Source organism: Onychomys torridus, chromosome 15 (assembly GCF_903995425.1).
Source record: "Onychomys torridus chromosome 15, mOncTor1.1, whole genome shotgun sequence".
NCBI classification, from domain to species: Eukaryota; Metazoa; Chordata; class Mammalia; order Rodentia; family Cricetidae; genus Onychomys; species Onychomys torridus.
In genome coordinates this window covers 77,931,159-77,953,904 of record NC_050457.1, presented here as the reverse complement: position 1 = coordinate 77,953,904, position 22,746 = coordinate 77,931,159, and the positions used below count along the sequence as shown (strand labels likewise).

The following is a 22,746-nucleotide window of genomic DNA, read 5'->3' as shown; positions in this document are numbered from 1 at the left end:
CAATTCTTTAAGTGTATCTCAGTCATTTAAAATTCTGTTGAAAATTCTGTTTAAATCTGTACCCTATTTTTAATTGGATTATTTGGTATTTGATGTTTAGATTCTTAAGTTCTTTATATATTTTGGAGATCAGCCTTCTGTCAGATGTGAGGTTGAGGAATATCTTTTCCCATTCTATAGGCTTCTATTTTGTCTTATTGACAATTTACCCTACAGAAGTTTCTCAGTTTTAGGAGGTCCCATTTATTAAATGTCAATCTCAGTGACTGTGCCACTAGTCTTATATTCTTCTGAGAAGTGGTCTTCTCAGATATTATTAAGGACCAGCCTTATTAATCTTCTTCCTAGGGGCCCAGAAGAGAAGTTACAAATGGTGAGAATTATTTGGGGGGAAAAGAATCTAAGTGCACCAAGCTCTTTTGTCCATCTATTTTATTCCTCTGGGATAAAATTCTATCTACATAGTTTCAGATCTCTCTCTTCATTTATCTGCTGTCCCCTCTTGGTCTTCCTCATCTTAGTTCTATCTTAATTCTCTCATCTTAGTTCTGTCCCATCTTGGTCTTCCTCATCTCATCCTTACCCATCTCATTCTTCCCCATCTGGCTGTTCTTCATCTTCCATCTCATTCTTCTAGTTCTCCAGTAAAAATCCTCTCCACTCAAAGTCCTCAAAATCCTCTCTAAATCTCTGAGATTTACAGGTATATACCCATACAATAGCAGTGCTCTAACTAAAGCAAGGTCACCAGGCTTGAATTCTTACAGGGCCATAAAGGCAGACAAGAGTTTTCCTCAGGCAGTGACTGTCAGGTTTTATTTTACAACTCAAAGGGGGAGTAGTTAAAGGAGGAGGTCGACTGAGAGCTAAGATTGGTTAATATATCAAAAAGAGAATTTATGTGCTCAATCTACTTTTCTAGAGGTGGTTAGGTAAATGTTAGGAGTCTATAATGTTATTATAAATACCACTAAGGCTGTATAAGAAGGGAGGGTCTGAGCACTTGGGAGGCAGAAGCAGGCAGATCTTTGTGAGTTCGAAGCCACCTTGGTATACAGAGCGAGATCCAGGAAAGGCACAAAGCTACACAGAGAAACCCCATCTCAAAAATCAAAAAAAAAAAAAAAAAAAAAAAAGAGGGTCTGAGCTTAATTTACCTTAATTCAGGAGATTTCTTGGCCTTGGATGCTTGAAAGGTATTTCAGATAAAATACACTGTTATGAGTTCTTGGAAGTGTATATAGCATACAAGGAAATTGCTGTAGCAATTGGCTAATATATATACAAAAGCTAAAATATCACCAAGACTTCTTAAGCCATGGCTTGACCTTCAGAAAAGTCCTTGACTATTCCAAGTAGTAGCTTTTGTGATAGTAGCTGAGTTCCGTTACATTTTCCTGCTGCTTGCAGCATAGTCTCCTGTGCCAATGTGTTCAAGGCTACTTCCCACTTTCTCTTCTATCAGGTTCAGTGTAACTGAATTTATGTTGAGGTTTTTGATACACTTCAATTTGAGTTGTATGAATGGAGATAGATAGGGATCTATTTGCATTCTTCTATATTTTGTCATCCAGTTATGCCAGCACCATTTGTCAAGATGCTTTCTTTTTTTCCATTGTACAATTTAGGCTTCTTTGTGAAAAATCAGGATTTCATAGGTATGTGGATTTATGTCAAGGTCTTCTATTTGATTCCATTGATCCATGTGTCTGTTTTTATGCCAATACCAAAATGCTTTTATTAATACAGCTCTATAGTATAATTTGATGTCAGAGATGGTGATACCTCTGGAAGTTCCTTTATTGTACAGGATTTTTTTGGCTTTTTTTTTTTTTTACTAGGTTTTTTGTTTTTCTATATGAAGTTAAGTACTGTTCTTTCAAAATCAGTGAAGAACTGCATTGGGATTTTGATGAGGATTGCATTCAATCTGTAGATTGCTTTTGGTAAGGTTGCCATTTTTACTGTTAATCCTACTTGTCCCAGAACATGGGAGATCTTTCCATTTTCTGACATCTTCTTCAATTTCTTTCTTCAAATACTTAAAGTTCTTGTCATACAGATCTTTCACTTGTTTGGTTTGAATTACCCCCACGATATTTTATATTATTCATGGCTATTGTAAAGTGTGTTATTTCTCCGATTTCTGTCTCAGCCCACTTATCATTTGTATATAGGAGGGCTACTGACTTTTTTTTTTTAGTTAATCTTGTATCCTGCCACATTACTGAAGGTGTTTATCAGCTGTAGGAGTTCCCTGGTAGAATTTTTGAGATCACTTATCTATATTATCATATCATATTCTTCTGACTGGTATTGGTGGTGCTTGTGCCTATAGGGTCTGTTGATGTTGCAGGGGAGGGCTGGCCATGGGGAAGATGCTGGGGTAGGAAGGGTTGGGCAGTAGAGTAGGTCTTGCAGGTTGTGGAGGCCCATAAAAGTTTCCTAGTGATATCTGAGCTACATTAGAGTGCTACATTAGAGGATTGCCTGACCACATGCATGGTTATAAGGTAATTGGAAGGGTCTATATTTAGCTTAGCTAGATGGAGGTCTTTTGCTCCACCCCTTGGCCTTCCTATAAATAGCTCTTTAGAAGAGACAAGAGGCATCAGTGGATAAGAATCCAGGCCCCCCTGAGGTTATCCTGTGTTTCTATCTGTTTCTCTCCCCTCTAGCCAGCTATCTAAATTTCTTATCCCTCACTTCTCAACAGTACCCTGCGGTAAAATGTGAGAGCTGGTTTCCCAGCTAGCCTCCCATGGTAGGTTACAGAGTCCAATGAGTAGAGGTAGTGATGGAGTGGCCTGCCTACAGGACTCTTACTTTCTGGCCAGCTGCTGGGGCTGAGATAATGTGCCCTTGAGTTTAGGGCCTAGAGATTGGGGCAGTTTAGCTGGAAGACCAGTAACTTACCTCTTCTTCCAATTGGTGCAGGTGGTGCTTATGCCTCCAGGGGCTGCTGATGTTATGGGGAATTGGTTGGTGAGGGGGAAGATGATGAGTTCAGTGGGTATGGGTGGCATGTGGGTCTTGTAGGTTACAGAGTATAATGGGTGGTAGCAGTGGTAGATCGGCTTCCCCACAGGACTCTTACCTGCTGGCCAGCTGCTAGGGCTCAAGTTACCCTTTAATGGGGCAAAATGCCCCCTCCTAAACACTATTTGCTATCAATTTTTTAAAAAAAAAAAAAAACCTGCCAGGAATGGGTTATCTTTTTTGAAGTTTTTGGTCAGTGGGGTTCCATAGACTCACAAACATTACAAGCTATTTCCATTGTTTTGGTTATCCTCCAGAACTTCACAGTGAGACCCTATTGCTGAAAACATCATATACTTGAGTCATAGAACATGGAAAAATCAAGTTGTCACTACTAGCTATTTTTCATAGTGCTGGAATGTGGTGATATTTTATTTGTGCCTTAATAAATAAAGCTTGCCTGGAGTACAGAAGAAAAAGGCCAGCCATTATATGTAAACAAAAGTCAGGCAGCAGTAGCACACACCTTTAATCCTATCACTTAGCAGGCAGAATCTCTGTGTGGTGACACATGCCTTTAATCCCAATACCAACCATAGAAGTCTGGAGGTCTGGACAGATAGACAGAAAGTGACAGAGCTGTGTAGGAAGAGGAAGTGATGTAGCTGGGATAAGAGAGCCAATGAGAGAACAGAGAAGAAAAGGCATATAAATGTGAGTATATAGGAAGAAGCCCTCTTTGGAAGCTGTGGAGTTGGTACGGTAAGGTTATCTCATGGTCTGTGCCATTCCTCTGATCTTTCTTTCAGGCTTTAACCCAAATTTCTGGCTCCTTATTTTTTATTTATTAAGACCATTTAGAAATTCATCTACAATCAGCATCCAACTTATGGGGCAGGAATTCACACAAAAAGCCACTTGCCTGTAGCCTTGTGGGCCCTAGCTTGGCCAGAGCTGCATGCAGCTGGACCTGCATGTGGCCAGACCTGCATGCTGCCAGTCTTTTTGGCTTTTTTTCTCCTGGAGGGTGGTGGGCTTTCTTTGGATTCCCATTTTGGACTGCCACCACACTAGAAACAATGTTTATTCAAGGAACAATGGCAACAGAATGCCCCTCCCTTCTGGATTATAAAGAAGGTGTGGTAAGGGTAAACATTGAAACAATGAATGTGATCAACAAGGGACAGACAAGGTAATCCTTTGCCTCTGCCATTGGGAAACTCTCAGAGGGGCCTCATGCAGGTCCCCATGGCAAATTCAGTTCAGACTTTTCCTGCCATCATAGAAGAAACCCCTACTCAGAGCAATTAAATAACTAAATGTCTATTGGAATAAATCAGGCTGCTCAGGGTGATAGAACAGCTGTAGCAGAGAGAATAGGAAATTCAGGAGAAACCATAAAGCAATTTTTTGGCAAACTTCTATAAATGAACAAAGACCAAAATTAAAAATACGAATAAATGATGTTTTCTTGGAAGGTTTGGTAGACATAGGTGCAGATGTTACAATAATTGCATCACAATTTTGGCATCCAAATTGGTCTTTTCAGGAGGTAAATGTTCAGCTGTTAGGGACTGGAACATTATCTCAAGTGAAATAGAGCACAAGATGGCTCAAATGTATAGGGACAGAGAGGAAAATTAAAGCCATATGTGGCTAATATAGCTATGGATTTATGTGGTCATGATCTATTACAACAATGGAATACCCAGATTAACATTTCTCCAATCTCAGAAACAAACCATAAACTAACATGTTTCTGAGAGAAATATTAGGAGGTATTATTATAAAGAACAGTCACTGGCCATCCAGATTATACAAGAACAGGGCACAACAACTGCTGATTTTTCAAAGACACCAACAGCTCTACTTTTGAAATGGTTAACAGACAAGCTTGTATGGGTTCAGCAATGGCCTTTAACAACAGAGAAATGCCAGGCTTTAGAAGATCTGGTATAAGAGCAGTTAAATGCTCAGCATATTGAAGAATCAACCAGCCTTTGGAATTCTCCTGTATTTGTTATTAAAAAGAAATCTGGTAAATGGAGAATGGTGACAAACCTAAGAGCAATTAACAGGGTAGTTCAGCCAATGGGCTCTCTACAATCTGGAGTTCCTTTGCCTACTCTGTTACCTAAAGGATGGCCTCTCATAGTTATCAATTTAAAAGTCTGTTTATTCTCAATACCCTTACCAAAAAAAAGACAAAGATTTGCCTTCACCATGACTACTTATAATAATTCTCAGCCAGTCAAGAGATATCAATGGAGGATTCTCCCACAGGGAATGTTAAATAGCCCAACCCTGTGCCAATATTTTGTATGGTCACCATTGGAAGTAATTCATAAACAATTTCCTAAATATATAATTTATCATTACATGGATGATATTTTACTAGCTGATTCAAATGCAGATACTTTAGAATGTTTGAAGAAGTAAAGAAATTTTGCCTTGTTGAGGATTACAAATTGCTCTTGAAAAGATACAAAGAAGAAATTTAATTATTTAGGGTATAAATTAGGCCTACAAAAAATTAGACCCCAAAAGGTGCAAATTAGGAGAGATCGATTATGAACTGTTTTTTTTAAGTTTTATTCATTTATTATGTGTAGGGAAAAGGGGCTGGCTAGAGAAACCCACCCTGACCCTGGAGCCCAGAATTAGGGAAGGATGGCTCAGATAAAGCCAGTGAAAGAAACACAGTTTAGTTCAGATCAGAGCCATCTCTGCCCTTCCAACTGACTTGTGAAATCAACCAATCACAGAGCAGGACAGTAGAATCCTGGCCCTAGGGCCCAGGACCAGGGAAAGAAACACAGCCTGTGGTTGAGACCTGAGCCAGAGAAATGAATACTTTATCCCCAAACCCAGGAAATATGCCCTGTCTCTGAAACTAGTACCAAAATAACACTCTTGGCCCCTAGAATCAGAGCAGTGAAAGAAATGTGCCCTGGCCTTAGAGGCAGTGTCAAAAAGCCAAGAAAGGCCAGTGAAAGAAATACAGTTTGGCCCTGAAATCAGGGCCATCTCTGCCCCTTGCTCACAAAACTGGCCAATCCCTGGGCAGAAAATAAACTAACCAATCACAGTTTACTCCGCCCCCTAGACATTCTATATAAACTGCCCTGCCTGGTCAGTTGTGAGCTGTTCTCTCTACCCTGGTAGAGGCAGCTATTCTCCTGGACTCCTCCTTCCCAAATAAACCTCTTTCTCAAAAGAGTATTGGGTGAAGACCTTAATTGACTGGTGAGCAGAAGAACCTTGCTGGGACATCTCATAGTGGACTGAGCAAGGGGGAGCTGAGCAGAAGAACCTTGCTGGGACGTCCCATAGTGGACTGAGCAGGGGGAGCTGAGCAGAAGAACCTTGCTGGGACGTCCCATAGTGGACTGAGCAAGGGGGAGCTGAGCAGAAGAACCTTGCTGGGACGTCCCATAGTGGACTGAGCAGGGGGAGCTGAGCAGAAGAACCTTGCTGGGACATCCCATAGTGGACTGAGCAAGGGGGAGCTGAGCAGAAGAACCTTGCTGGGACATCTCATAGTGGACTGAGCAAGGGGGAGCTGAGCAGAAGAACCTTGCTGGGATGTCCCATAGTGGACTGAGCAAGGGGGAGCTGAGCAGAAGAACCTTGCTGGGACGTCCCATAGTGGACTGAGCAGGGGGAGCTGAACAGAAGAACCTTGCTGGGACGTCCCATAGTGGACTGAGCAGGGGGGGCTGAACAGAAGAACCTTGCTGGGACGTCCCATAGTGGACTGAGCAAGGGGGAGCTGAGCAGAAGAACCTTGCTGGGACGTCCCATAGTGGACTGAGCAAGGGGGAGCTGAACAGAAGAACCTTGCTAGAATGTCCCATAGTGGACTGAGCAAGGGGGAGCTGAACAGAAGAACCTGGCTAGGACCTCCCATAGTGGACTGAGCAAGGGGGAGCTGAGCAGAAGAACCTTGCTGGGACGTCCCATAGTGGACTGAGCAAGGGGGAGCTGAACAGAAGAACCTGGCTAGGACCTCCCATAGTGGACTGAGCAAGGGGGAGCTGAGCAGAAAAACCTTGCTGGGACATCCCATAGTGGACTGAGCAAGGGGGAGCTGAACAGAAGAACCTTGCTAGAATGTCCCATAGTGGACTGAGCAAGGGGGAGCTGAACAGAAGAACCTTGCTGGGACGTCCCCTAGTGGACTGAGTGAGAAAGTACTGGTAACACTGAGCTAGAGACTGTGGCTCTCCAGGAGAGGAGCAGGATTGCTGTGTCCTGTGGGGAGACCATCCCCCATCGCACCAGGTATACCCTGACTTTCCTGAAGAGTCAGGATACCCTGACTTTCCCAAAGAGTCAGGATACCCTTCCTTGCTGAAGCAATTCCAGGCCTGACTCTCCAGAGAAGTCAGAAAAACCTTCCTTTCCAAGGCTGGGCTATTTCTTTGCAGTCCCAGCCATCACAGCTGTGCTAAACAGCTCCAGGTGTCTGGGACACCTTCAGGGCAGAGCTCTTGTTCTGAGTAGCTTGAGGTGTCCGGAATACCTCACCTTCTAGGGCTGAATTATCTCCTTGCAGTTTCAGCCATCAATTTACTAACATTTTGGTGTTGAAACCCGGGACACCAAACCCAGAGTTTTTGCAGTTTACTTACATTATGTATACAGTGCTCTGTCTGCATGTATGCATGCAGGCCAGAAGAGGGCACCAGATCTCATTACTGATGGCTGAACTCAGGACTTCTGGAAGAATAGCTAGTGCTCTTAACCATTGAACCATCTCTCCAGCTCCCTGATTATGAACTCGTAATGATTTTCAAAGATTATTCAGAGACATTTCCCATCTATAAACTGTTGTTGGGGTAAAATATGATGAACTGAGTAATTTGTTTAAAACCTTAGAAGATGATAAGGATGTAACCAAAATGGTACTCAGAGGAATGAAATCTGGCAGATGGATGTGTTTCACTTTGCAGAACTTGGAAAATTGAAATATGTACACCACATCATTGATACTTCTTCAGGATTTCAATGGATGACTGCTCTGAGTTCTGAAAAACTGATTCAGTAATCACACATTTGCTAGTAGTTATGGCCATCATGGGTATACCTGCACAAATTAAAACTGACAATGCTCCAGCATATGTCTGTTAAAATGAAACAGTTTTTTGCTTATTACAATATAAAGCATATTACAGGTATAAGACATAAGCCTACAGACTAAGCAGTCATAGAAAGATCAAATAGAACTCTAAAGGATATGCTAAATAAACAGAAAGGGGTAACAAAATCCCCCAGAAATACACTACATAATGCTCTATTAACTTTGAATTTTCTCAATGCTAATGAGAAAGGAACAACAGCTGTGGAGAGATGTTGGGTAATAGGAAAAAAACTACAGAATTAAATCAGCCTATATACTTTAAAGATGTGCTGACCTCAGAATGGAAACCAGGATATGTGGTTACATTGGGGATGAAGTTGCTTTTGTTTCTACAGGAGAAGAAAAACTATGGATACCATCAAAATTGATAAAGGTTCAATTTGAACAAGAGAGACCTCTTTTTAAATTTTTTTAAATTAATTTCTATTCTCTCACCCCCAGTCCTCTTTCCCAAGCCACCCCACATCCCCACATCCCCCAAATTGAGGTCTCCCATGGGAAGTCAGCAGAGCCCAGCACACTGAGCCTAGGAAGGTCCAAGCTCCTTCCCACTGCACCAAGGCTGTGCAAGGTGTCACACCACAGGCACAGGGTTCCAGAAGCCTTCTCATACACCAGGGACAGATTCTGATCCCCCTACCTGGGTGTCCCCCAAACAGTTCAAGCCAAACAACTGTCTTCTGTACCCAGAGGGCCTAGTCCAGTCCGGGGGGGGGGGGGCTCCACAGCCACCAGTCCACAGTTCATAGGCTTCCACTAGTGTGGCCAGTCATCTCTGCATGTCCTCCCATCATGATCTCAATGTCCTTCGCCTGCAGTATCTCTCCTGTCTCTCATCAATTGGATTCTCAGAGCTCAGCCTGGTGCCTGGCCATGGATCTCTGTATCTGCCTCCATCAGTCACTGGACAAAGGCTCTATGATGACAGCTAGGTTATTTGCTAGGCTGGTCACTAGAGTAGACCGGTCCAGGAACCCTATGGATCACTGACAGTGGACCAAGGTGGGGTCAGCCTTATGGATTCCTGAGAGCCTCCCCAGCACCCTGCCTCTTCTTATTCCCATGATGTCCTCATCTATCATGGTATCTTCCTCCTTGCCCTCCCACTCTATCCCTGTTCCAGCTTGACCCTCCCATTTCCCTATGTTTTCATGCTCCATTCCTCGCTCTTAAGAGACCTCTTAATTAGAAGAGGTGATAGTTCATTGACCAGCATGACCATCCAATTTAAACTAACTTATACCACTAACAAATGCTTTTTATTTAATCAGATATAACTTGCCAAAAGGGAACCTCCCCCAAAGTTAGGCTTGGGGAAAGGTTTTTGGTTTTGTCTTTCAGGAGAAAGAAGGCTAAGGAATCTGAAGAACATTGGACAAATGAAACATCTGAAGAAAAAAGACAAATCATCTAGAAAACTGTCCCAAGAAAAAGAGCAAATTGGCCTATTGGTATAGAACATATAAAATTTCCTAAGTCTTCCTAAATATTTGTTTCTGCTCTTCTCTATAGACACTTAACACAAATGGTCTTTATTGTAGTCCCAGTTCAATTAAAAATTAAAGCTGGCTTTGGAGTTGGAGAATGGCTCTCTCCTTCTCTAAACCCAAGCATGTTTGTTAAAAGGGAAATGCAAAATCTCTCTGTATCATGTCAGAAGAAAGAGCGATCTGCCATGGGGCAGAAGAAAACCAAAATTAAAGGACTATTCTATTGCCACTATTCTCAATTCTTTGATTCTATTTTGATACTTTAAAATTTTTTTAAGGTATGAATTTTATATAAACATTTGTAAGATTAATACATATTTTTCAAACTTTTGTTATGATATTAATGGTCATACAGAGTACTAACTAATTCTAGAAAAAGAGCTTTATTTAGCTGCCTATAAATGTTTTTGTGTTGGAGTCTTTATCAGTTTTCTGCAGGGAATCATGACCACGCCTAACATTGAGATTGAAGTCTCCAGAACGATGATGGGGCCCCACAATGATGATTCCACATAGATAATAATAATACCACTAAGCTGACAAACATCACCCAAGGATCAGCTTTGTACTACAAACTGCACAGGACAATTCAAGATGGCTAGGTGAGATGATCCAGCTCCACAGACTTCTCAAGTGAGGACTTGAGATAAGCCTTGCACTTTCACATTGTGCAGAGACTGGACAACAAATGATACAGCTACCTCTCCTGGAACTTGACAATTAACCCAAACTTTTTCTTTTCAGAATTTCCTAAAGATGCCTTTGCCCACAAACAGCAGGAAGCAATTTAAAGAACATGATGCCCATATTCCCAAGAGACATGTCTGCTCCTGGCAGCATCAATCTACTTCAGAGAAGATATGGGCATTGAAGAAAATGCATATGGAATTAACTTTCATTGTGGCAAAAGTTAGCCACTGAGCAACAAAGTGCTCTTGCATCAACTGCTGACCATAAGTTATCCAAAATGGACAATCAGGATGCAAAACAAAGGACTGTCAATCCTTGCCAAGAGAAGTGTGGTTGCAGCTTTGGCAACAAGCTCCTCTGAGGCCAGAAGAATATGGCACCATCACCGAAGTGGCTTTACAATCCAGAAAAGGTACTGTGCTCCTTTATTTGAAGACAGCTGGACAGGCAGTAGACCAATGGCTTCTGGTGTGTAATGGAACAGTATCTGAGACAGTTATTCTTGAAGAAGTAACTAGGCTGATGGAGTCTAACCTCTCAATGGTAGAATGGCATTTAATAAAGGAAATGAAGCCACCCACAAGCCAAGAAGAATGGGAAGCTGAATTCCAAAAACACCAGCAATTTCCAGAATTTAAAATCCTGAATAATAACAAGACACTGGCAGAATTCAAGTTTATATGGGACATGGAATACTCGCACCAAATGTGAGGTCAAGCTGTAGGCCTTGCATACATCCTACTTCACAAATGAGTCTCAGATATGCTAAGCCTGTAGGCCAAAGATGATGCCCCAACATGCAGAGAAACCTCCAGTGACTGTCCAGGAAGCTGGCTGTTTCTATCATAACTCATTTTTTGGAAGTCACCTGTTTGCACTTCCTATTTTAGTAGGTAATATTATTTCCTTCTCAGGTCCCTGAGGAAATTGAAGATTAGATAGTTATAGTTACAGTTTTCCTTGTTAAGAAATTCAGAAAAGAAACTCACTAATAGGTGTTAAGTGTATAAGTTTGAAAGACATCATAAGATAGTTTTCTGTTGGTAATATAGTTAGGATAGAAAGTGAATTAGGTACATTTTGGATTCACCAAAATAGGACAGATAATGGAATATTTTCACTGTTCTATTTAACAGAGAGAGAACAGAACAGAAAAGGCATATAAATGTGAGTATACAGGAAGAAGCCCTCTTTGGAAGCTGCAGAGTTGGTGAGATGGGGTTAGCTTGTGGTCTATGCTATTCCTCCGATTTTTCTCGTAGACTTTAATCCAAATTTCTGACACCTTGTTTTTTGGGGTTTTTTTTTGGGGGGGGTGGGTTTTTTCGAGACAGGGTTTCTCTGTATAGCTTTGGAAGCTGTCCTAAATCTTGCTCTATAGACTAGGCTGGCCTTGAACTCACAGAGATCTGCCTGGCTCTGCCTCCTGAGTGCTGGGATTAAAGGTGTGTGCCACCACCACCCAGCTTTTTGAGTTTTTCTTTTTTTGGAGCTGAGGATCAAACCCAGGGCCTTGCGCTTGCTAGGCAAGCACTCTACCACTGAGCTAAATCCCCAACCCCTTGTTTTTCTATTTATTAAGACCATTTAGAAATTCCTGAACTCTGGAAGGTGCTCTGCATGCTAATGGAGAAGAAAAGTAATTGGAAAACTCTAAAAGTTACAACATTGACCAGCCTAACAGGATAGGCTCACTGGTGCAAAAATGACATGAATCTTATAGGAGTAGTCAATCTCTGTCTGATTGGATTTAGGGCCCACTGCACAAGAGGGAGTACATGCTTGGTACTATTATTGAGGCCAATAACTCATGGCTAAATAGGTCATAGGCCCTAGGGGAGAATTACAGCTATTATTCTGCTATATGGATATAGTATTAAATTGACTCCTCATGTCTTATCTATTGTTATAACTGCTAGAGTATGTCTTTCTGTATGCTGTGAATATATATTGTTCACATTGGTTAATAAATAAGCTGCTTTTGCTTATAGCAAGGCAGCTTAGAGGCAGGTGGGAAATCCAAGGAGAGAGACAGGAAATACAAAGGCAGAGTCTGGGAAGACACCAGCCTGCTGCCCAAGGAGCATCATGCCAGCAGACCAGTAAAGCCACAGAACACATGGCGATACATAGATTAATAGTTATAGGTTGAGTTAAACTATAAGAGATACCTAGTAAAAAGCCTGCAATAAGCTTTACAGTTGATAATTAATATTAAGCCTCTGGATGATTATTGTGTAAGCAGCTGAGGGACCATAGGCCCTGGCAGGACCAGAGGAACATGGGACCCTGGTGCTGGGCAGGACCTGAGAAAGCTTACAGCTACATTTGGTGCTCAATGTGGGGCTTGAGTTTCCACCTAAAACCTGAGAGAACTTAATAAGGGATTCTAAAATGGAACCAAAAAGAGCTTCCTACTTCATGTCTCATGCAAGCTACAAGGTGCTGCAGCATTCAGGCTTGAGCACAGGATGGTGCATTCCCGCTTCGGTACACAGAGGTGTCTCCAAGCTGCACAGCACACTGCATAATGGATTTAGCCTTTACTCATATAGACAAAAAGGGTTTACGGGACAGATGTATGCTATCTGATGGCAGCATGGACCCCAGAGTTGGTGGGGTAAGAATGACTCTCCTGGGTACCTCTGCCATATTGGAAAGCTGACATGGGCAGAGTCAGCAGCCAGGGCTGCCGCTTCAATCTTAGTCATGTTGCAGTTTGCAATGATCAGAAAAGGATTATACATACACAGAAGACAGATTCAGGTGGAATAAACCTCTAAATGTCTTACGTTTAGTGTAAAAATGTACATAGGCTTGAAAGAGAGAGGAAAAGAAGGATAGATAGTTAAATAAAGAAATAGATAATTTTAAAAAATAGAGTCTATAAGGAGACAATAAAAGTAATATAAAAAATAAGCCACATAAGGATGAAAATCACACAGAGATTTTATATTTATATTGTCTTTGGGATTTTTAATTGCAGAAAGACATTTGATTGTAAAGGATACTCAGTTAAACCAATATGTATATTTTAAAGGTATCTTGACTTCAAAATTTGTGTCTAAGGATATGTTGCTTTGGAAAAGAGGTTCTGCTTTTGTTTCCACAGAAGATGAGAACCTATGGGCTGCTTCCAGATTAATATGGTTCCATCAAGGAAGACCCTCTCCCCCAAGAAGTCTCCATATAATCCAACATCCAGGACAGCTTCAATTAGGTAGGTAATCTTAAAACACTTCAAAGACCTACAGGATATGGCATTTAAAATGTTTTAAAAACTTAGACTTTCTGGGCAGTGAGACACAGCTGCTCCTAGCAGTACCATTTACATCAAAGAGGATGATGGGTATCAAAGAAACTCCATATGGAGTTTGCTTTCTTTATGACAAAAACAGCCATTTGGGCAAGAAACTGCTCTTGCCTAGACTGCTTGATAATATGTTGTATAAACTGGACATACAGGACCCATAGGAAAAATGACCACTAAATTATGCCAAAACAAAGTGAAGATAGTTCTTCAGGTCCCTGCTTTGCAGAGGAGACTGCCAGATATTCTGCAGGACACAGGGAGAAGTAACTAAAAAAACTCTAGGACTATAGGATGAAGATGAATGCTCCAATATTGCAGAGGAACTTTGGGTGACTGTCTAGGCAGCCAGCTGCCTCTGTCATTCTAGATATTTGGAAGTTACTTACAATGCTCTTCCTGTTTACTTAGGCAATATTATATACTTCTGGGGTCTTTGGTGTAGTTGAAGACTAGATAGTTATAACTTTCCTTGGTTATGATAAAAGATAAATTAGACATGAGACTTTAGACTCAGAAATATAGGATAGATAATAAACTATTTTCTTTAATTGCCAAATACAAATAGATTAGATATTGTAATGGTAATTCTTGCTTGATAACTATTTGTTATATATAATTTTACTATATTAAAGCTAAAACCTTCCTTTTTGATTAGATAGAAAAGGGGAAATTCTGGGGGATGTCTTTCTGTATGCTGTGAATATATGTTGTTCCCATTGGTTAATAAATAAGTTGCTTTGTCCTACAGCAAGGCAGCTTAGAGGCAGGCAGGAGATCTAATGAGAGAGACAGGAAAGACAAAGGCAGACAAAGACTAGCCTGCTGCCCCAGGAGCAACATGCCAGCAGACCAATAAAGCCACAGAACACATGGCGATACACAGATTAATAGTTATGGGTTTTTCAAAATGTGGTTTAAATTGTATGCAGATCATTTTTAAAAATTATTTTTAAATATGAATAATATAAACTATCACTATAGACATGTAAAAAAAATAGTTATAGGTTGAGTTAAACTATAAGAGCTAGCTAGTTAGAAGCCTGCCATAGGCCATACAGTTGATAATTAATATTAAGCCTCTGAATGATTATTTTATAAGCAGCTGAGGGACCACAGGGCCAGATGGGACCAGAGGAATGCGGGACCCTGAAGCTAGGTGGGACCTGAGAAAACTTATGGCTACATATAACCCTAGATTACTGTGTCTCTCAGTCTTCATCAAAGAAACTTCTTTTAGCAGAAAATGCCAGTTAGTACAGAGACAAACAACTGGTCTGAGTGCAGAGAATAAGTCACTATAGAATGTTCAGTACTAATTGGGACATCTATACCACATCTCCTTTCCACTTGGGCTCAGGGATTATCACAGAAGATGGGATGGAAAGATTATAAGATACCCATAGTCAAGACTAATCCAAGTAAGCACACAGAGACTTATATTGTTTACAAACTGTATGGCCATGGCAGGCTTCTTGCTATCTAGTTCTTTTATCTTAAATTAACCCATTTCTGTTAGTCTATAAGTTGCCACGTGGCTTGTGGCTTACCAGTACCTTACATCTTCCTTTTCATAGCAGTGGCTGTCAGTGTCTCCCTGCCCTAGCCTTCCACCTCCCAGAATTCTCTTCTCTCTTGTCCCGCCTATACTTCCTGCCTGGCCACTGGCCAAACAGCATTTTATTTATACAGAGCGATATCCACAGCAGACAACTGCAACAAAACAGAATTTTCAAGACACAAGAAAGTTGGACACATGGACTCACATGGGTTGTGACAGTATGTATAAAACCAGTACAAATTTAATTCAAAGTACCATCATGGATGGGATGTGGCTATGAAATCCCACCCCTAGCTGAGGAGATACAATTGATGGCTTCTGCAAGAAGAAGAGGCAGCCTTCTTCAAAGATGTGGCCCCTGAGATGCTTGCTACCCATCCTCCAGTAGATGGTCTTACATCCATACACACATTAGCAATGATGGAGGTTAGAAGAACACATTAAATTGGGAAGGAATAGTGAGGGTAAGTTGGGGGTAGAAGAATTAGTACAGAGGGACTGTATTGGAGGTATGAACTGAATCAAAACACATTATATGGATATAAGATTTTCATATAATTTTTAAAGGTCCAAGAAAGAAATAATCACAAAATTATCACAAATAATTCTCATGGCTCAACTTTCTTTCATGCCAAGTAAGATAAAAATAGAAACATTCAGTGGTTTTATGTATGGGAAGGCAGATAGATGATTGTATTAATATTTTAATGGGAAACATTACTTATATTAATGAAGCAACAACCAGAGAGAGGGATCTTTTTGCAAACCAAAACTTACTTGGATTTGGAAGAAGTGGTAACTATTCTTTAAATGTTATTGTAAACAGAAAAAGTGAGGTGATGCTGGAGCTTTGAAATTAAACTCAATAGAGGATTCTTAGATCGGGTATGGTGGTACATTCCTATAATACCTGCACTTGGTAGGTAGAATAGGAAGATCAAGGGTTCAAATTTATCTTCAGTTACATGGAAAGTTCTAGACTATCCTGAGCTAAATGAAATTCTGTACCAAAACAAAGAGAGAGAAAAGAGTGATATTTCTCTTCAAGTTGAAATCTTATGTAATGCTGGAGACTTGAAGATTTCACTTGAAATCAGAAATATGAAGTTATGAGACATTACAGACAAGAAAAGTCATGAGTTTTGGAATATAACTTATGAAATAGGGTAGATATGAACACTGAGATATTATTGAAAAGTAATCATAATAAGGATCAATATAAAAAACAAGTAAGCTTTATTGCATAAGCAGAGATAGTATGTTAAGTTATCCATTTCAGGCATGCACTTGCTACCTGACAACCAGAGTTAGAACCCCAGAACTCACATTTATGAAAGCAAAATCTAACTCATGCGAGTTGTCCTCTGACCTCCACATGCATACTGTGGCACACACATGCCTATGCTTGTGTACACACACATACACCTGTACACACCCAAATAAATAAATGTAATTTTTAAGTATCCATTTTACCTGTGAAATTCTATAAGCATGTCAGGAGGTTCAAGGTGCTCATAGAGCATTTAAAAATGATATAATTTGGCTGGGCAGTGGTGGCACATGCCTTTAATCCTAGCCTCTGGGAAGCAGAGGCAGGCGGATCTTTGTGAGTTCAAGGCCAGCCTAGTCTACAAAGTGAGTTCCAGGACAGCTAGGACTGTTACACAGAGAAACCCTGTCTCAAAAATTTAAAAAATTATATAATTTACTATGCATACTACTATTTCCAAACATATTCCAAAGTGATTCATACAGCAGTGAATGTAGATCTAGACCAGTAATAACCTAGTCACATGTACTTCAAAATTTATACCTTAAAGGATAGATGTTAGCATCACTAATTTTGGGTTCTTATTTAACAAATATGGTAACAGTTCAGAGGCCAAGTGTTGTAGAATATTAGTTTAATATGTGTTATATTTGTTTATATTGTGGAACATTTATTTAATGGTGCAAAGATGTGTTGCATTCTTTTATGTTGCATTTGTTTAATTCTATGAAGCTGTGTTACTTTGCCTGTTAAAAACACTTGGTTGGTCTAATAAAGAACTGAACAGCCAGTAGCAAGACAGGAGAAATGATAGGCTGGTCTGGCTGGCAAAGATAATAAACGGGAGGAGAAATCTGGGAAGAAGAGATCAAGGAGCAAGAAAAAAAAGGGCCACACACCCAGCCACACAGCCAGATGTGGAATAAGAAGTAAAGAAAAGATATACAGAAATAGAGAAAGGTAAAATTGAGAAGGGCTGGTTAGAAACAAGCCAAGCTAAGGCTGGGTATTCATAAGAATGAATAAGCCTCATGTGATTTATTTGGGAGCTGGGTGGCAGGACTCCCAAAGAGCAAAGCATAAAGAAAAAAAAAGAACCAACAACAGCCAAGACTGGGGACAGGGGCAAGTGATGAATTTAGGGCAAAGTTGTGTCAAGGATTACCTTCCATAGAAATCCTGCCCACCTGGCAGTTCCTGGTGTTCTACCATGATAGCATATTCCCATCTCTGACCATGGCAAAGTCTTTGGGAGAGATAAAGCTCTAGATTAGGAGGAGGAAGTCAAAGATAACACAGGGAAACAGGGGTGTACCTGAGGGCATCACTCTCACCTGGATTGGCCCCTGTCTGCCTCCTGTTCTCCCTCTCACTCTTTCTCTACTGTGACCCTCCTGCCACAGCTGGCACCATGGGAACCTATGAGACAGGGTGTGCTGACCAACCATAGATGGTGGGGATGATGAGCAAGCAGATCTAATCATTTAACAGTTATTCAACACATACCTATGCTAGGGCTGAAAACCCACAGCCTATAGGTACCTGCATTTATTTTCAGCATCACCTGCTTCACTAGTCTGTATCTGTTCTGCAGGGAAACTATTTCTCCCTCTTGTGCAAAGAGGGACCTTGGGGATAAGAGATGATGAAGCTTCATGGGCCAATATTCTTCAAATTTGAAGAGCTGTCTGAGATACCCACCCATAATCCTGGCTCTTGCACCTCTGACTCCTAGGTATAAGGAAAAGAAGGACTTTACCCAAAGACCACTGTCTCAACCATGCAAATGCAGCTCAGGATCTAGCTTCACTCAGATCTTTTGACTGGGATGGGCAGAGTATCCATCTGTATTGTAAGCCTTAGGCTATTTGCACAAGTACCTTGAGCTCAGCCTCTTATTGGCCCCACATTGAGCAACAAAGCCAAGCAGCTCTCATTTCACCAGCAGGATGCCATGAAACAGACAGCTACCTCCACAATCATGGCCAAACTAATATCCAAGGACCAAAATAGCAGTCAGATGACTACAAGAGCCAGTTTACCACTTTCTGTCTAGAGCCCAGAAGCAGCAGCAGCTAAAAATATACACAAAACCCACACGCTTTGGGAGGAACAGCAGGGACAGCACCATCCTGACCAGGGACACAATGAGGTCGCTCCGTTTTATTTCTGCTGAAGCCTTGGTGTCCCACCCCAAGTTGGCCGAGGAGAGCCTGGACCATGTAGCCTACAACCTCTACCCACTCCTATTCAAGGCCAGTTACCTGCTAGAGCAGGCAGAAGTAACCCGTGCTGTGCTGAGTCACTGGCCCCTAGAGGAGTTCCGGCTGGCTGTGCTGCTGGGGCCAAACACTGACCACCCTGAAGACCTACGTGATCGTGCCTGCAAGGCCTGCCTGGAGGCCTGTATGCAGGGCCTCGCTGACCATGTGCTGCAAAGTGGGAGTGACCGACTTCGAGTAGCTGATTTCACAGGCATTCAGGATGTACAGGTGCAGCAATGTCCTTGTGGGAGGGCACTAGGAAGGTGGGGCCGTACAAAGGTGCTGGCCAGGACCTGCTGCCAGCTCCAAGGACAGTCCTGTACAGCTAGGCACCCTATTGAAGTCTTTGCTGACCTCTTTGTCACAGAAGGTAACTTTGACATGGTGGTGCAGGCCCTGAAGCCAGCAGGCCCAGCCCCTCTGCAGGTCTGCTGCCCTTCACTCCGGGCAGATAGCCTGAGCCCTGGGCAGCTCCTACAAGTGCTTGGCCTAGCTGGGCCAAGCAAGCTAAGAAAGTTGGAGGTAGTACACAATGTACGGTTGCATGCTGGCCATGTACAGCAGCTACTGGCCCAGGTGGGCTTCCCTCAGCTGACCTCACTCACCTTACCCACCAAGGCCTTCGATGCACCCCCCACCTATACCCTAACTCCAGAGGGTGAGGATCCCCTCCTCACCTCTATTGCCTGGGAGCTCAGCCGGATGAACCAGCTCACCGAGCTAAGTGTAGCTTTCTCTACACTGACTGGGAAGATCCAAACATTGCTTAGGTAAGTCTCAGATAACTGGGCACAAGTAGAGTAGAACTGGAGTAGAGTAGAGCTGGAGTCGGTGAGGTAAAAGGATGGAGATGGGACCTGCTTACACAATGTGTTGGCCAGAGCCACAGGAGTTAAGAGGAAAGAACCTGAGCACTGAGCCAACTTGGAAGACTCCTTTCAAATAGCAAAAGCTAGGCATGGGGGCTTGCCCATTATCCCAGCAGTCAGGAGGCATAAGCAGTAGCACTGTAAGTTTGAAGCCAACTACTAAGAGAGGTCTTATCTCAAAAAAAAAAAAAAACAAGGGCTGAGCATATAGGGTAGTTTAGTAATAAAGCAGTAGCAGGATCCTAGTTTTAATTCCCAGCATCAGAGGAGGAGGGCAGAAGAGGAAGGAGGGTATTAATTAGAAAGTAAACAATGCAGGAGGCACAACTAGATCTTTTACTGACTATTGGTGTATAACAAATTGCTCAATATTTAATGTCTTAAAACATTTCCCCAGGTCAGGAATGGGAATTGTAGCTCAGCATAGTGAGAATGTTGTGTGAGCTATCAGGTGAACTGTTGTCTCATCTGAAATCCTGGCACTGCTATCTCTTCCTCAGCAACTGCTATGAAGAAGGGCAGGAGAGCAGCTGCCAGCTAGTGATAAAGTCAAGGTAGCTTCATGTGGAGAGTACTGTCCTAGTAGCAGGTTGTCATGTGGGACCATGTGTGGGCAGGCCATGGGGAGGCAGCAGCAAGAACAGGGTTGTAGGGACAGAGAACAAGACCCTAATACATACTGCCTTGTTTAACAAGAGTAATGATGGGGGTATTCCCAGAAAGGTCCAGGGTCCCAGAAAATGTATATGAGATGGCCTGAAAGTGTATATTCTCATGAATCCTGGGTGGGGATGTTGTTCCAGAGACACACCTCTCCCAGCTGATATAGGATGCCTAGTGAATTCAGGATATGGAGCCCAAATTCAGGGTGCTGGGCTTCCCTTCCCAGCCCTGAAATTGTATTGGTTCTATTATCAGCGTGACAGTACCTTCTTTCAAGCTAATTTCTGTCTTTTGCTGTCCCCAGTCAACACTCTGACTATTCTGAGATCATGGGCCTAACTTCCCTACCCAACATGAAAGATGATGTTGGTCGATTTTAGGTTCAATTATTTACTGTTCAGCAGGACCAGCAGCCATAGACTGCCAGAAGAAACATGTGACTTTCATATGTCACAAATTATTTTATTTTTTTCAATTGCTTAAAAATATCAGTCATTGGGGGCTGGAGAGATGATTCAGCAGTTAAGAGCACTGGCTTAACTTCCAGAGGTCCTGAGTTCAATTCCCAGCACCCACATGGTGGCTCATAACCATCTGTACTGAGATCTGACACCCTCTTCTGTGTATATAGTAAATAAATCTTTAAAAAAAAATCAGTCATTAACTCAGAAGCCATGTAAAATGAAGTGTCAGCTGGAGTTCCTGGCAGACTGCAGTCTGTGGTCCCTAAGATAGAAAAGTGGATGGATTGTCTTCCTCCACTAAAACTCCAGCTTACATGGGACCCTCATAACATTTTTGTGATGTTTTTGCCTACCTCACAGTCCCTTGAAGACCCCATTAAGAGTGCTGGACCTAGCCAACTGTGCCCTTAATCATGAAGACATATCCTTCTTAGCAGATTGTAAGCACACTGCCCACTTGGAGGTGCTGGACCTTAGTGGACACAACCTGGTACATCTGTACCCTTCTACCTTCTTCAGGCTGCTGAGCCAGGCTGCCCAAACACTGAGAGTACTCACCCTAGAGGAGTGCAACATCACAGACAACCATGTTGGCATGATGATTCTGGGCCTCAGCCCTTGCAACCAGCTTCAGGAGTTCAAGTTCCTTGGAAACCCACTGTCAGCCAGTGCTCTCCAGCGCCTTTTTGTTGCACTCTGTGAACTCCCTAGGCTGCGTCACATTGAATTCCCAGTGCCAAAGGACTGCTACCCTGAGGGTGCTACCTACCCCCAGGATGAGCTGTCAGTGTCCAAATTTGACCAACAGAAATATGACATGATTGCAGAGGACTTGCGAGCAGTACTGCTTCGAGCTAACCGGGAGGACATCCAAGCCTCCACCCCTCTTTTTGGAAGTTTTGACCCAGATATTCATGAAACCAGCAATGAACTTGGTACTTTTTTGCTGCAAGCTTTCAAAACTGCTTTGGAAAACTTTTCCAGAGCACTAGAACAAATGGAGTAGGTGCCAGAAGCATGCTATAAGAGGCTGTGCATTTCAACTAGCATGGTGCCCTGAGGTCAGTCCTGGATCAGATTTTGCTCCGCCATTTGTCACCAGCAACATCACTGCCACAGAATTCCTTAGTGAAAACTACAGGCATACTAATCACATGCTCTAAGAGGAAGCCCAGGTATATAAATGGGTGTGTGTCAGCACAGCAGGATCCTAAGCCGCCTAGAGTGAAGGACCTACCACCAAGGTAGGTGGAGGAGAATGTGGACACCAGGGAAGAATGTAGTGGGAGTAGGGTCAACTTGGCTCTGATGTAGTGAGGGGGTGGAAATGAAAAAACTCATCACAGAAAATGTATAGAAGCAGCAGCCCATAAAAAATAACCAGAGAAAGACACTGAAAATAAATGAACCTAACCTCTGAGTCTAGCAGAAACTTAGCTATGTTCTATCTGCTGTACTGTTTACCACATGACATCTGCCTACACAGAAAGGTGGGGGATGGGGATGGAGATCAATTTTCTGTCTGTAGCTATCTGTTTCCAATCTTGGCAGATTTGCACCATCTTTTGGTGAACGAGAACATCTAGCTGCTGAAATATACCCAGTATTTCTTGGAATATTCTGATCCTGTTTTCTGTTCTATGTCCAACATGAATAGCACAAGTGTCAGCCACAAGTGTCAGAGGAGAGCTATGAACAAAATTATAAACTTACTTAAGACACAGATTATTTTTATGAATTTTTTTTTCAAGACAGGGTTTCTCCATGTAGCTTTGCGCCTTTCCTAGAACTCTCTTTGTAGCCCAGGCGGGCCTCAAACTCACAAGAGATCCACCTGCTTCTGCCTCCCAAGTGCTGGGATTAAAGGCATGCGCTACCACCACCTGGCTTATTTTTATGAAATTTGTTGTGACTCAATTATACAGTTTTCAAGCACGAACTTTATAAATGACAACACCATGGCTATAATGCCCTCAAATCACTGCTCCTCAGAATGGCTGAAGCCTGGCGCTTTGCAACTCCTTTAAGGAACAAATCACCACT

At 42.2% G+C, this 22,746-nt stretch overlaps 1 protein-coding gene across 2 annotated transcripts; it reads left to right on the top strand.

Annotated features, from left to right (window-relative positions):
- Window positions 1-13,422: 13,422 nt before the first annotated feature.
- Window positions 13,423-22,475, top strand: Lrrc14b (leucine rich repeat containing 14B). Of its 2 annotated transcripts, none has more exons than XM_036207325.1 (3): window positions 13,423-13,522; window positions 18,179-19,477; window positions 21,064-22,475. In XM_036207325.1, the coding sequence occupies exons 2-3, from the start codon at window positions 18,591-18,593 to the stop codon at window positions 21,707-21,709; spliced, it is 1,533 nt and encodes a 510-aa protein (XP_036063218.1). In that variant the 5' UTR covers window positions 13,423-13,522; window positions 18,179-18,590; the 3' UTR covers window positions 21,710-22,475. The 2 variants fall into 2 exon arrangements, with proteins under 2 accessions (XP_036063218.1, XP_036063217.1); XM_036207324.1 differs by having other exon boundaries at window positions 18,038-19,477.
- The last annotated feature ends 271 nt before the right edge of the window (window positions 22,476-22,746 follow it).